At 47.0% G+C, this 13,860-nt stretch overlaps 1 protein-coding gene across 1 annotated transcript in view; it reads left to right on the forward strand.

The window, feature by feature from the left end:
• Positions 1–4,001: 4,001 nt before the first annotated feature.
• The window catches only part of akap13 (A-kinase anchoring protein 13), a 65,830-nt gene continuing 55,971 nt past the window's right edge, over positions 4,002–13,860 (forward strand). Inside the window, exons 1-5 of the mRNA XM_076077710.1 lie at positions 4,002–4,078; positions 4,609–4,780; positions 8,821–9,004; positions 10,388–10,571; positions 10,792–12,814. Of these exons, the coding sequence (XP_075933825.1) occupies positions 4,064–4,078; positions 4,609–4,780; positions 8,821–9,004; positions 10,388–10,571; positions 10,792–12,814 (2,578 nt within the window). The 5' untranslated portion in view covers positions 4,002–4,063. The remainder of the gene's footprint in view (positions 4,079–4,608; positions 4,781–8,820; positions 9,005–10,387; positions 10,572–10,791; positions 12,815–13,860) is intronic.

Consider the following 13,860-nt stretch of genomic DNA (forward strand, 5'->3'; position numbering starts at 1 on the left):
AAGTAGGGCTCTGGAAAAGAGCGCTGACCTTGATTTATGTGCCAAGAATGCACAAGGGTGAAAAAGCTGGATGAGTTGATAAACAGCGCTAATACAGAAGCTGTAAATCATGACGCCTCCTCCATTTGTAAAACAGTTTCATCCTCCTCCTCCTCTGCAGTCTGAACCCGACAGTGCTCACTCACCGAGTCGGCAGAAAGTCAAGCTGCTCCTCCTTGTTCCAGCGCCGTCTGCCGACTCCCCGTTTTGTTAATGATGTGATGAGTAGCGCCTTAAATCAATAAATCATTACCATATTAGCTTTTGAGGCATTTGTGTAATTGTTGTAAACAAGAGTTTTTACGCCGCCCTGTGAAGATTTGGCATCCAGACATCTGACCTGTAACTGTGGTGAAGGATTGCGGTTCACATCCGGCATCGGCATTTGTCTCCTATGCATCTAAATCACTTTTGCTTTTTTATCGATGGGATCATTAGCTTCTTTTACATAGAGGTTCAACTTATAGTCAGAAGAAAAAGTCAAAAAAGTACTGCATAATAGCAAATCAATAGATGAAAAGATAGAAATTGTCCTCCATTTTTTTTAATGATAAAATTCCTGCAGACTTACTTAGACTTGTTCCTCTTTTCTCTTCTATCCTCCCCCCGTCTCTCCCTCCCTCTCCCTCTCTGCAGGGGCGGTGCGTACTCACGGTGCAGCTCGCTGATGAAGAGCTGGCTGCTGCTGCGGAGGAGGAGGAGGAGGAGGGAGTCGACTACTTCCTGCTGTTTGCTGGCAGCACACAGAGGCACCTGACCAGCACCCTAAGGACCAGTCATGACACCTTGCAGGCGCTGTGTCCCGGTAAGCCACCCCGCCCCACGAGGCGTCCTTGTTCCCTCTGATGGACCCGTGCGGAGAGGCAGCTCCACCTACAGTATTTGATACATGTTAACTCTATTGTCTGAGTAAACTGATAGCATAGGACCTTAAATAACAAATAACAACAAATTGAAGGGAAGGTTCTGTGAAAGTCGGGTCATGGCCAACTTATTTGTTTCAGGCCACTAACATAGAGTCAAAGTCCTCAAAAAGAATACAAATATTATCATAATCACCATAAGTAAAAACAATCAGATCTCTGTCTAGTCTCTGCAGCCATCATGTGCTGCAGCCCAAAAGAACATAAAGGGGTGCTAAAGCGTGCCAAAATGTTTGGTAACAAAACTATATCTAAGAAGGGGATGGTATTATTCTCCCCTCACATCTCACACACAGAAAGCATAGGGCAGTCAGGAGTTATTATAGCTGTGGAAGATAGTCGAAGTAATAAATGATTAATCATCCACCCCAACCGTCCTCGTTTTTAAACTAATGCTGCGTGTTGGAGAGGGAGAAATCACCTCATTTGACTTTTCCTAGAGCCTGCCTCATTCATCACTCCTCCTGGAGCACATTCCATTTACTCCACTTGCAGAATTAAACGTATTTAGCGAAGCTGTAGTCAGGGATAACTTCCTGTGAGGCGGATGAGCAACGACAGGGGGGTCACGTAAATCAAGGGTCAAAGGTCACCGTACACAGAAAATGGGTAATGGACGTGAATGTTGAGCCCAAGGGACAAATATGAAACATATGGTGGAACTTGTTGTTTTCCTCAAGTGTCTGCGTTCAAGACAGGAAGAAAAAAAGAAAGAAGGCAGAACACGATAAACTGCATTATCCATGTATAGTGCTCGGCTGAATTGGAGCCATCTGAAGGGGCAGGAGGAGGTGTTACTCTCTACTGAGAGATTAGCGCTGCATCACTGCTCCCTCCATCAGTACACACAGAGCTCCGAAGGACCCGTCCTGTGACCAAGCATTAGGTCGTGGGATCGAATTCCCAAGTGGCCTGGGAAAATAGCTGCAGATACACTGAATCGCTGCTTTGGCTTGGATCGAGGTGTCCCTGAGCAAGGCATTTGAACCTTAATGTTCAAGTGGCGCTGCCAAGTGACCAACAATGTTTGTAGCGACGAATAACGTTGACAGAGTAAACTAGAAAAATGTGCTCAGTAGAGTGCAGATCTCCGCCAGGCTCTGGCTCTGCTCCACAGACTCTCATGCAATCGTCTTCATTTTCAGGCTGATTTTGTGGGTTTGGAGCTACTAATGGTGAAATGTTGTGTAATAGTGATACTCATTATCCGGAGAGGTTGGAAGGAGATATTAGTTTCTAAAACATTACATTTTTAGAGTAGACTAGTGACGAGTCGGCAGTCAAATACGGTATAAAGTAGTCAGTAAAATATGTTGCCAATAAAATATGTCCTCTCAAATTGTGAATCACTGCAACCACGAGAGATCATTGAGCATACAGTAATAAATGAGCACAAAAAATAATAAGCTGATTGGTCCAGCAGTATGTGAAATGAGCTGTGGACAGACAGCCATAGAGATGCGCAACCACAAAAACGCACACACATACGGCCGAGCACATGATCTCCTGGCGGAGATAACGAAAGACGGTGCTGTGTTGGATATATGGGTCTTAAATGGTAGGTCTAGATACTGAGGATGGATCGAGGGGTTAGCTCATGTTAATTTGTCTTTAGAGAGAAGAATGACAAGAAGTCCTGCATCCACTGCATATGACTTGGCATTTGTGGAGGAAGTAAATTGATGCAGAAGGCCGTGCTCTGCGTAAATTAGAGGCAGGGATGTCAGCGCTGCATGTAAGGCATCAATCAGAGCCTTTATTCCCCGTTAGTTGTGTTTTGACACCCGTATGTGGACTACAGTCCTCTTTGTTCATTCTGTTTGTGATGACAACTGAAAACTCATTTGCATTCATTTTCATTTAACTGATAACATGTTGTGTTGGTCGTTGGAGTTTGATTTGTGACTGCTGAATACATATTAGTGTGGTAAATTGAAACACATTTCATTAGGTAAATAATATTCAGATTTATTGGTATTAATTAGAGTATGAATAGATGATTGAAGGCAGCGGTGCAAAGCTGCACTGTATTGTCGCTGATTGTTGTTAATGAGCGATTCTTATTATACAATTTTGCGATGTCAAATGACTAAAACATTAGTACTGCCTCTGCCTGATAAACCTGGCTGAAATAGATTCATGCAAACAAGTTCGGTCTTTGAACAGAACGGAACATCTCACTTTTCATTCATGATAGTTAGCAGCAAATTACTCACATATCAATTTCTACAGACAATCTAGTTTTACTTGCGGAGGTGTTTAATGCAGAGTGGGAAAGTTTTCCTGTAGGGGAGGACATCAACCACCGTTTGATACAAGTAGCATTTACAACATATGGCTACTTAACTGTACAATTACACTGAATTTGATGTTGCACACATTTAATATTGTTGTTATACTTTAGCTTTGCCGCTAAAGTCACCTAGCTTGCCGCAACTAGCTAAAGCTGCGTTCAAGCCAAAACTTAATGGGGTTTTGCTCCAGCCAATGTGGCCTTTTTTAGCCATTGTTAGCAACAGTTGATAACGCATTACGTCTTAAGATTGGACAATACTGTGGTTGGGGTTAATGGGGTTTGTCCGACTTTGCAAGTTGGAAATCCGACTTCAGGCGGCACTCCAGTTGAGACTCCCGACCGGGAACTTCTAAATCCCGACCTCCCAGCTCAAATGGAAGGCAGCATAACATCGGCTAATGCTCATACGACACACAGACAAAGCAAATTGCTTCCGTCTAAAACATACTCAACTTTGTAAAAGGCACATTTTAAACACACGGGGTATTTAGCCATATACACATGAGACTGATAGTATAGAATATAACCAATTTATTTTAAAGAATGTTTTAAAAGCTAGAGATTATTCCACTTATTCTCTGTCCTCTGTCACCTCCTCCTCTTTCTCCTGTCTTCTCATCCTGCCCCTCTGCTTCCCCCCTTGTGTTGTCTTGTAGCTCATGACTGTTGCGAGGTGGTGTCGGTCACCTTGTGTTCAGCCAGCCGAGGCGTCCCCGAGTCCCCCGAGGACCTAAAGCCCTGTCTGGGTCGCGTGGCTCCATTGGCCGAGCATCGATTCAGCTTTGTCCAGGATTTGGCTTTTGACATGGCCCAGTTCCTGGTGAGCATTTCCAAGTGAGCAGTAACATAAGCACGCAGACTGAGGCTTGTCACGGAGCGAGAGGAAAGTAGTCTCCATTGGCGACGAGTGATACAGCAATGTGGGCAAAGTGACAGTAAGACAAAAGACTGCCACGTTATTGTTTCTTCCCTGACAGTGCTTGATGTCCCACAGTCCTTGCCATTCAATTAATGAATTCTTTTCAGCGCAATTTATCACCTCATAGAAGAATAATACACAATTTGCTTTGCCAAGGAGGAGGACGAGATAATGTAACTGTCTCGCGCACTCAAAATGTCCTTTTTGTTTAATCTGAATCTGGTTTGTTTTTGTCTGCACAGCTCAGCCCCAAATTGAGCGCAGCACTGATAAATGCACATGTACGTGTCTTCCTGCATTTGCATCCTACATTTTTAGGCATGTGGATTAATGCTCTTAGGCTGAGCGTCTTAAAGCGAGTGCAGCCAGTGGACTAAGCCTCCTCCTCTGTAAAAAATCTTGACTCATCTCTATAATCGCCCTCCACGCAGGTGAGCACGGCGGGCCGGGCCGACGGCCTGGATGGGGCGCTGCTGCTGGACGAGTGTCAGATTCCCGTGCAGGAGTGCGAGCGTCTGGACGAGAGCCTGGCGCTGGCCCTCCACCACCTCGCGCTGCCTCCCGGATGGAGCTTACTGGGGAACAAGCGAACCAACAGCACTGGTGAGGCCGAAAGGGTGTGGAACATGTCATTTCCTCACAAATAAAACGTCAGACAGCGTGTCTCTGCACTGATGCACAAACATGCTGGCAAATTATAGCCGTACAGCACATAATGACACACATAGCACCTCTGTTTGTGTGTGTGTGTGTGTTCTCAGTGCTGACCAGGTACCAATGAAACACGGCAGATTGATCACTCTGCATTATATTGCTGCATTTTTCAAATCAGTGCTACTTGGCAACATACAGTTTGCTGTTCTTGTGTGTGTGTGTGTGTGTGTGTGTGTGTGTGTGTCCGTGTGTCCCGCTGCTAATTATAAGTGCCTCCTGTTTAGCTTCTACCTTTTATAGACTAATCTGGCAGCTGATTTATGTGACGTGCTCTCAAGCAGGTGAACACATTTTACGCTGACGGTAAGGCACCGCTTCTGTCAGACCTCCACAGTGCTGGAAGTGAAAGTGTTGTGTGGAGAAGGCTAGCCAACGGAAACCCAGCAGGAATTGCCTGCTAGTTTAGGATTTAAATCCTTAAACTCCACGATTTCCTGCGTTGTAATCTGCAGAAATGCATCACTTGATAGCAAACGTCAGCTAACGTAGTACCAAGTTAGCAAGAGATGCAGTGGGAGGGGCTCACCATTGGGCCCGTGCACACAGATTGTTTTTTTGGCGGTTCCTGGTTGGTGCTCTGTTCGCAAGCTGCTTAAAATGCAATGGAAACATGAGGATTTGTTGAAAATTTATGAAAGATATATTGATTTTGGGGGCTTAAAGTCTCAGTTTGTTGTTGGAGCAGCTGATAACAGCCCAGCCCAGAAAACAGTGCAATTATAATTGGCGAATATATTGTGATCTTTATGTCCGAGACAGATTTATGAATCAAAACCTAGCTTTAGTCGGAGCAGTAGCCAGAAAGCAAACCTCTCACATAACGTCTGTGAAGCTGTAACCAGCATATCTTGGTCTTTTTTTACCTGATAAATGAGTGATAAATATTCTCTTGTAATCTTTTATGAAGCACTGCTTGACACTCTAACGGAGGGCAAACACATCTCTCTTCCAATCCCAAATAGATGGCTGCTGTGTCAATGTGGTGTTAGCTGGCAGCTTATATTAACAGACAGACATGAACATGAAAGCACGTCTCTTGATGGACTGTCAACTGACTCCGGTATTAGTGTGATCAAACGGCGCCGGGCATCTGTGAAACGGCTATGCCGGTGCAAACAAACGTGCATTTTTATTCAAATTAAAGTGGCAATTTTCAAACAGTCATTGACTCCAACGACTTCAGTCAGTTAACGGAAGCCGGGCTGATGCGGATGATAAACTCTGCGAGGTAATGGCTCTCTGTGAAGCAACATCAACAAGACTTTTGTTAAGATAATAGCTCGTGGTTTTAAACTTGGACTTGGATCGAAACCAGCAGAACCAGCAGGATTTCTGACAAAGAAAAGATGGCGACTCAGTAAGTGTGTAGTGGAGATTAAAAGCCTGCACTCTCTTAAAAAAACGTTTTATTCATTGTTTGTTTGGGGCCTGAAAAAGAAAAATCATCAAATCGAATCTTCAGTAATAACCTCCCCACCAATTCGGTAAGATCTGCTTGTTGCTGTTGTGAGAGATGGACACACACACGCACACACGCACACACACACGCACACACACATGCACACACGCTGGTGCTCTTTGCATTGAAGTCAGTTGCCATGTTGTTGATGTGGAAGGCGGCTGCCTGCTGCGGTGAGTGATGTGCGCTCTAATGGGCACCGCTTCGCAATGTGTCACCGCTTGAATACGAGCCGCTCGGCCGCGGTGAACTGCGGGTAGTGGTGAGAGGAGTCTAGCTCTCCATTTATCCGACCTGTCAGGTGATGGATAGCAGCGGACTACAGGTGGAGGTGACGGTGGTTTATCTCCGTCGTTCTTCACGCCGTGGCAGTCACTGATCTCTCCGTAGCCAGCCGTTGATTGTCCTCTTGGGGGGGAAAAATCACTTTACCAGGAAAGAACTGTTCCATGAAAACGGTGGATAACGCCCAGCTAATTTTACTGGCAACGTTCAGTGTCAAACCATCTGTAGCTTGCGGTTTATCAATCAATACCATTCCAGTAAACGACTTAGTTGAATCAATAGAATTATTAATGTCAGTAAAATTATTAATGATTATTAATAATAACAGGGCACCAACCTGCGAACAGAGACCAATAACCAAACAATATGTCTCATAATTACTGTTCACTCACAATGCCAATAGTCGGAGTACTATCACACATTCAGAGTGAAAGTGAAGGTTTAGGTTCGAGCAACAGACCACATATCCAGCTATTATCACAATACATGCACAAAGTAATCACAGACAGCTGCTCTTTAAAATATAACAGAGTTTATTAAGTTCTAAGCTTGAGATTCATCAGGGAAAAGGCTGGTTCAGACAGGCCTGCGTTAAATGGAGAGAAACCTCTCATCAGTAGACACAACCAGCATTCTAAATGTTACCTAATGGTGCTGATAACAGAACCGAGTTCCCAGCTGTTTAAAAAAACAAAACAATTTCTAACTTTTTTCCATCTTATTTTATCATACTGTTAAAATCTGCACAAGGCACAGTTAAAAAAGTTCTAGAAGAAATCGCACTAGGACTTGAAATATAGAACTGCTTGTCTGTGTCCAACGGAAGAACAACACAAATTGCCCCTGTTGGCTTGAATATATATCAGTTTTTTTGTGTATAGACTCTGGAGGAAGAAAACCCTCAGTGCAATGCAGTGACAAATGAAAGATAAAGAGTAGAACGCAGTCTTTCTCATAACAGAGAAGAAATCTGGACTCGGCAACGGTACGCACTGTGGATGTTTTATCTTTCTCATTCCTGCTCGTTCTGCTGTTATAAATAACTACAGACCAGCTGCGTTCTGTTTGCGGTGTACTGACTCTGCAATACAAGACATCTGGGCACTGAGATGGAGATTTTTCACACCATTTTGAGTCTTCCAGTCTCCTAACTTACCAGTTTTAACGCGTGAAGGTTTTTGTTTCTCACCAATGATCAGCGTGTTCCACATTGTGAAGTCCTACCTTTATTGAACTCCAGGACTCACTTTCCCCACTCTTTTAAACAAGCTTACCCCCTTTATCTCAGGATGCCTTTTTAAATTGACAGTAAATTTGCGAGTGGGTCGGGCAGTAAAAGATTGGGAAACTCCTGAAGACCAAGAAATGTTTTAATAATCTCTCCCAGTAAACGCAGAGAGAGATTTAATTACACAGATTAAATTTGAGATGGTTCTCTGGTACAACCAGCAGCCACTCATTCTGGCTGTAACGCTAAAGGGAGCCTGTCTGAGTTCCTGTTGCTTTGGCAGAAAGATGGAGGTCTGTGTGTGTGTGTGTGTGTCTTCATAACTATCCATTATTTGATGTGATGTAAAGGGAAAGGGTCTCAGTGTTTGATGGCATTATTAAGAGTTAAATTGATACATGGGCCCATTAATGGACTTGGATTAAAAATGGGAGCGTGATGCACTTAGTGTTGCTCACCTCTGCCGGCGTGAACTGCTTTGATTTAGTCACATGCATAATTATTGTTTTGGCTGCTGTGATCATTTTATTATCACATATTAGATGCCGCTTCGGAGGCTTTTCCCACACTGACTACGGTACAAGTGCCTTATTACGGAAGCACAAAAGATCAAAGGTCAATTGGCCCGTTGGCTATAATCCAGAAATTGCAGTGTCGGCTTCCAAATCTGCATGTTGATCTACTGTTTGATAAAACCAGAGCCCGTCCCTTTCCGTCTCAGTCTGTCAATGTGTAAAAGTCTGTTGTTTGCTGGGTCACCGTGGACCCTGTACTGGTTTAATTAGACGACCATGAGGTGTTGCCAAGCTGCAGCGAGTGCTGGTATGTCAGCGACTGCGCCACAAATTTTCTGCCTGGACTGCCGCCCTCTTCTGTTTCCTTCTCTTTTGTTTGCTTGTTTGATTACCTCCGAACTTTTCTATTTATTCATTTCTCGTCCTCCGTCTCTTCCCTCAGACCTGAATCCTCAGGAGACTCTGCTGCACTTCTCAGCGCGTCGAGGTCTCCTTCGGGTGACGCGCTTCTTGCTGCAGCAGGCCGGAGCAGGGGAAGCACTGCGATTGGCCAACAGACAAGGCCACACCCCCTCCGCCGTCGCAGCCCTGCGAGGACACGAACGTCTGCACGAGCTCCTCGCGCAGTAAGCACTCTTTGTTTTATGGCAGTCGAAGGCGAAAGGTAAATAGTGCTTTCCAGTGTCAGCATTCAAAGATAGTAAAAGTGGAGGAGAACACTGTCATACTAGATCTTAGTCTCCCTGTACAAACTGTCTCATGTTAATATATCACAGGGAAGATGGCGATGTTCCTCCAGGACCTTTAGAGGAACCATGTTTGTCTGTTGCATCACAGAGAAAAAAAAGTGTCCAAAGAGCATCACCACCACGCCCACTGCAGCCCAGCTTAGCACTCTCAGCTGCAGCCACAATAGTTGAGGGCAAAACTGAAAAGTTGTGGGCTGCCAGTATCGTTCCAGGAGAATAGAGAGGGATTGGAAAGTATTTGGCTCGAAATTCTATCGACTAATCGATTAGTTGTTTATTAATCAAGAGATCACACACAAGCAACACTTACAGAAAGAAATCTTACTCGACTAAGAGCAAAACAAGGCGGCAGCCCTAGAAACTATTCTGCAACGCAAAAGCATTGATGGTAGCACCTCTCCACAGCATCACACTCTTTGTAGCTTTGCTTTAATCCACACACACACACTGCAGTGTGAGAGGATGTGTTTTGTTTGCAGTTGCCAGGTGTTATCCCCAATCATGCCTTTTTTTTGTGCGACTTGTGAGGTCAGATTCCTCTCATCCCTTTCTAGTGAAACATTAAACTGCTGGGGGAAAAAAAAAAACAGCTTCATGGTAAATGGACTGAGACACGGCTTAAAGTGGAAATGGATCCCTTTTTTAAAATAAGTCTTTAAAGCACTCTACTTATCTGCTGCAAAATAGTTTTCACTTAACTCAGAACGAAGACGCCACAAGCTGAAAGACGTCTACCACTTAGCGAACTCTGCTCATTGTGCCCGGGCGTGCATTGGAGTTGCTTTACAGCGCGCAGTTCCCTCTTTATGTGTCGGTGATTACATTTCCCCTCATGAGAAGTGAAGTCACCGGCAGCCCGGCTGGTGACCTCAGCCGCTGGGGCCTCGCAGCTAAAGCAATCCACCCAGGATTACGCAAACGGATCTGCCTGACTGGGAAGTGTCTCCCCTTTACAACACGGTCTTTATGAAAAAATGCAAATGCAGCAGGGGGAGTGGGGTTTATGGAGTAGGAGTGGTCTACACGTCGGGTGTTGCAGGGCGTATTTTACTACAGGGGAAGGAGAGTAACAGTTTTGGTTGACTGGCCTCAGAGTAACCTGGAACCTTTTTAACTTGTACCAGTTTCTATAGTTTGATTGATCACCTGCTAGAGTAGACTTAACACAACAACCACGGCGTTTGACTGCCCGTGGATTATCCAAAGAGAACGGGGAGGTTGACATCACTCGGGATGATCTAAGTGTTTATTTCGTGGCAGGGCCGAGACGGACAAAGGGGCCGAGACTGTCCAGCTGGTGTCCACGGACGCCCGGGTCGTCTGCCACCTCCCCGGGCTGAACACGCACACTCTGACGCTGAGCAACCGCCCCGGCCACGACCCCCCGACCCTCCGGAGGAGCGTGGAGCAGCTGCTGCACTTGATACGCCGTCTCCATGCCAAGGTGAGTCACGCCGCGCTGAGCTGCTGAACACTGTCGGATTGTTTGTCTTTTCACTGCCCTAATTTTTTTCTAACCTTCAAGCTTGGTTTGTATAACCGGTGGAACACCTTGTGCAATCACAGAGTTGGCGATTGATAAGAAACTATAGAGCAGCTCTGTTGGTTTCTCTGAGGGGAAAAGCTAACGTTTATCCTCCTCTTCCTTTTTCTGTATTCCGCAGGGAGTCTCTGCACTGGAGCTGAAGTTTGAGTCCCTGCACACAGCTGCCGAATGTTGTGATGGCGCAGAAACCGAGATAACCTGTCTGGAGCGACTACAGCTGCTCGCCACGGCGTCAGAGTGCCTGGACACAACAAGAGGAGGGAGCTGGGTGGAGAACTGCTCCGTGGAAAGCCACAGCGGTGTTGATTGTGGACATGGTGGGACTGGCAAGACGGAGAGAGACTGGAGTTTGTCCGTGAGCGCTCCAGCGTCAGAAGTGCGGCCCCGGGAGCATGGCCTCAGCCCCCCAGCGGACTGGGTGTGTCTCGGCTCAAACACTGGGAGAGATTGCTACCAGACGGAGCAGCAGGGAAGGGAGCAGCCCGTGGTTTACACACAGAGTTTGAGTTCGTGTGACAGGAGTGAAGGAGCGCAGAGCGGGGAAGAAGGGGCGAGCCTCACCGTGGGAATCCCACCGCCGGCGAGCGGTGATAAGCGGGCAGAGGAAACTGATAGAGGAGAGGCCGTGATCTGGGAAGGACAAGAGGCCACGAAGAGAGAGGACAAATCAGAGCAGGAAGCAGAGGACAGCACAGCTACAAGGAGAGAGGAGGCGACCAACTCGGAGTCAACAGATCTAGTAAAGCACTGCGGAGACACAAAGACGTCGGTCATGGGCCAGTCGCCATCATCAGAGGGCTCAGGGGTATCCGACACCTCCGATTCTGAAATGAAGGAGTGCTCTCAGGAAGGCGGGACTAGTGGGAGACTTAGCCAGGAGCCCTGCGTCGGACTCTCTTCCCAGGAGGAGAAGGCAGAGCGTGAGGGGTTAACAGACCCTGTGTCAAACCCAGAGGGCCTCCCCAACCCTCCTCCGATAGACTGCGGTGATGTAATTAGGGAGCCTGAATCCGCTGTTCCACGTCTTCTGATAGAAGGCCTCCATGAGGGGGAACCTCCGCCAGACATAAACAGCCTGGAACAAAACCAGGAAACAGCTGGCAGGGATTACGCCACAGAGCAGCCGGGGGGCTCGGCTCCAGAAACTGGGAACTGCACTGGAACAGCGAGCGATGAAGAGCTAGCGGGTGAAGACGCAGCCGAACCTGGACCCGGATACGTTATCGAAAGCACCTGTTTGCCCATGGAGGAACCTGACACTTCAGCCGATAGCCGGACTGCTGGTAACTCCACGGAGGAGCCGTCACCTGGAATGACGCCCGGCTCCGGCGATAGCCCCGCCGATCACGATTCAGGGATGACCCGCGGCCTCTCCAGCGACGACGATGTCAGTTTCCAGTCAGTCGGAAGCTCCACGACAGATATATTCCACCCTACTCTGGACAACGCTAGTATGGAGGATCAGGACGTGCTTCAAACCACGACGGCAGATCTGTCGTCGACAGGATTCACCATGGAGGAACCAAACGATTCAAACCAGAGGGAAAGCGGCGAATGCACACGAATGAGCGTGGACGCAGGGCTCCCCACTGCCAGTGCACCGACAGTGACGGACCGCAGCCAGGCCGGCACTGAGCCTGAGTCACAACTGTCTCCGGGCCTCAACACAATGGAGGCTTTGAATCTTGAGGGGACGGGAGAGAAACTCTCCCCAGAACTTCCCAAAGGGGATCTGTCGCTAGGTCCGGCGTTGTCAGAGAGCGGGGACGTCGGCGACTCTAAGCTGAACACAGGGACTGAGCGTTCGGAGTCAGAGGTCACCAGTAGGGTTTTATCTGAACCCGGTCAGTCTGTCGCAGGAGGAAGTGAAGGAGGCCATCAGTCAACAGAGACCTGTGGCGAATCTGCAGTGGCCTCAGCTGAAAAGAGTGGAGAAACGCAACCCGAGCAGGATAATTCTGAGATGACAGCGGATGTGAGGTCACTCGATGAGGATGGGACCATTGCGTCATCATCGCAAGGTGCCACCGCCTTGGAAGGAGAGCCAGCTTCTCCTCGCCCTGAGAACGAGATGACTGAAAACCCAAAGACTCCCGACGCTGTGGACGGAGCATCGCGAGGCCGCAACGGTGCAGTTCAAGGTGAGCGACCACTGATTTATTTCATTCTAGTCGCACCTACACGCATTCATCACGCGGCTAATATGTTTGTCAAAGTCCTATTCCTAAACAAATACGCTAAATCAAATCCAGTCCTCCTCTGGTGATTAATGGCGATTGCTCTGCGAAGCTAAATGTAGCTCACCATAATAGAGCTTTTTGTTTGACATCCTGTTGTGATATATTGCTGTTGTGAACGCATGCTTTGCTGAGGCTTTCTGCAGTTTTGCCGCTGATTGTCTTTCTAATGAGGATTTAGCTGAGTAATACTTTAGGATTTCACTTTATAATTAAAGAAAAGAGGTTATTAAAAAAAAACACTAAAAATGCGACTTCAGCACAATAATGTTGGGATAAATGATGACATGTTACGTGACAGGAAGCCGGTTTATATCTTTGATACCTCATGCCACGACATTTCCCTTTATTTTCATATGTTCCCTGTTAGTTTTCGTCTCATGCACACAGGCACACTCTGGCTACAGCACACACAGTATGTCAGTAAACACAGTCACATTACCGAGTCTCGGACGCACAGCCAGCAGGCCGGCTTCTCTTTAAAACAAACCGGCTGATGTGAGTGTGTGGAGCAGGAAGTGAGGCCGGCGAGAGTTTCTCTCCCTTCTCTAAGTGAACTTCCATCACCCCTCCGTCGGCAATTTTCCCTCATCAGGGATAATTGTGCCGGAGTCCAACAAAGTCCAATAAAGGGAGGTCAAGGGCAAGGTTGTTGCCGTGCGTCACGCAGACACCGGGGGGTGTCATTATGAACGGGGGGATATGTTTACAGCCCGACAGCGGCCTAGCATCAGGTCACAGCATAGGCCATTCCAGGCGAGCTTTCTGCTGTGTCATTGTTTGGGAATAAAGACGTGAATGTTCAATCCGGATTCCAGTGGATGCTTAAAAACACAAGAAAGGAGAGTTGTTTGCTGAGGCTTTTCCTCTGCTTCCTCTCACATTCATCAAGTCATGTTGGCTTCCACAAGCCTTCCAAATAGATTCCTTTAATCCGTCACAGGTATTTA

This window comes from Anarhichas minor, unplaced genomic scaffold (assembly GCF_050575085.1).
Source record: "Anarhichas minor isolate MPS153535 unplaced genomic scaffold, ASM5057508v1 ptg000062l, whole genome shotgun sequence".
NCBI classification, from domain to species: domain Eukaryota; kingdom Metazoa; phylum Chordata; class Actinopteri; order Perciformes; family Anarhichadidae; genus Anarhichas; species Anarhichas minor.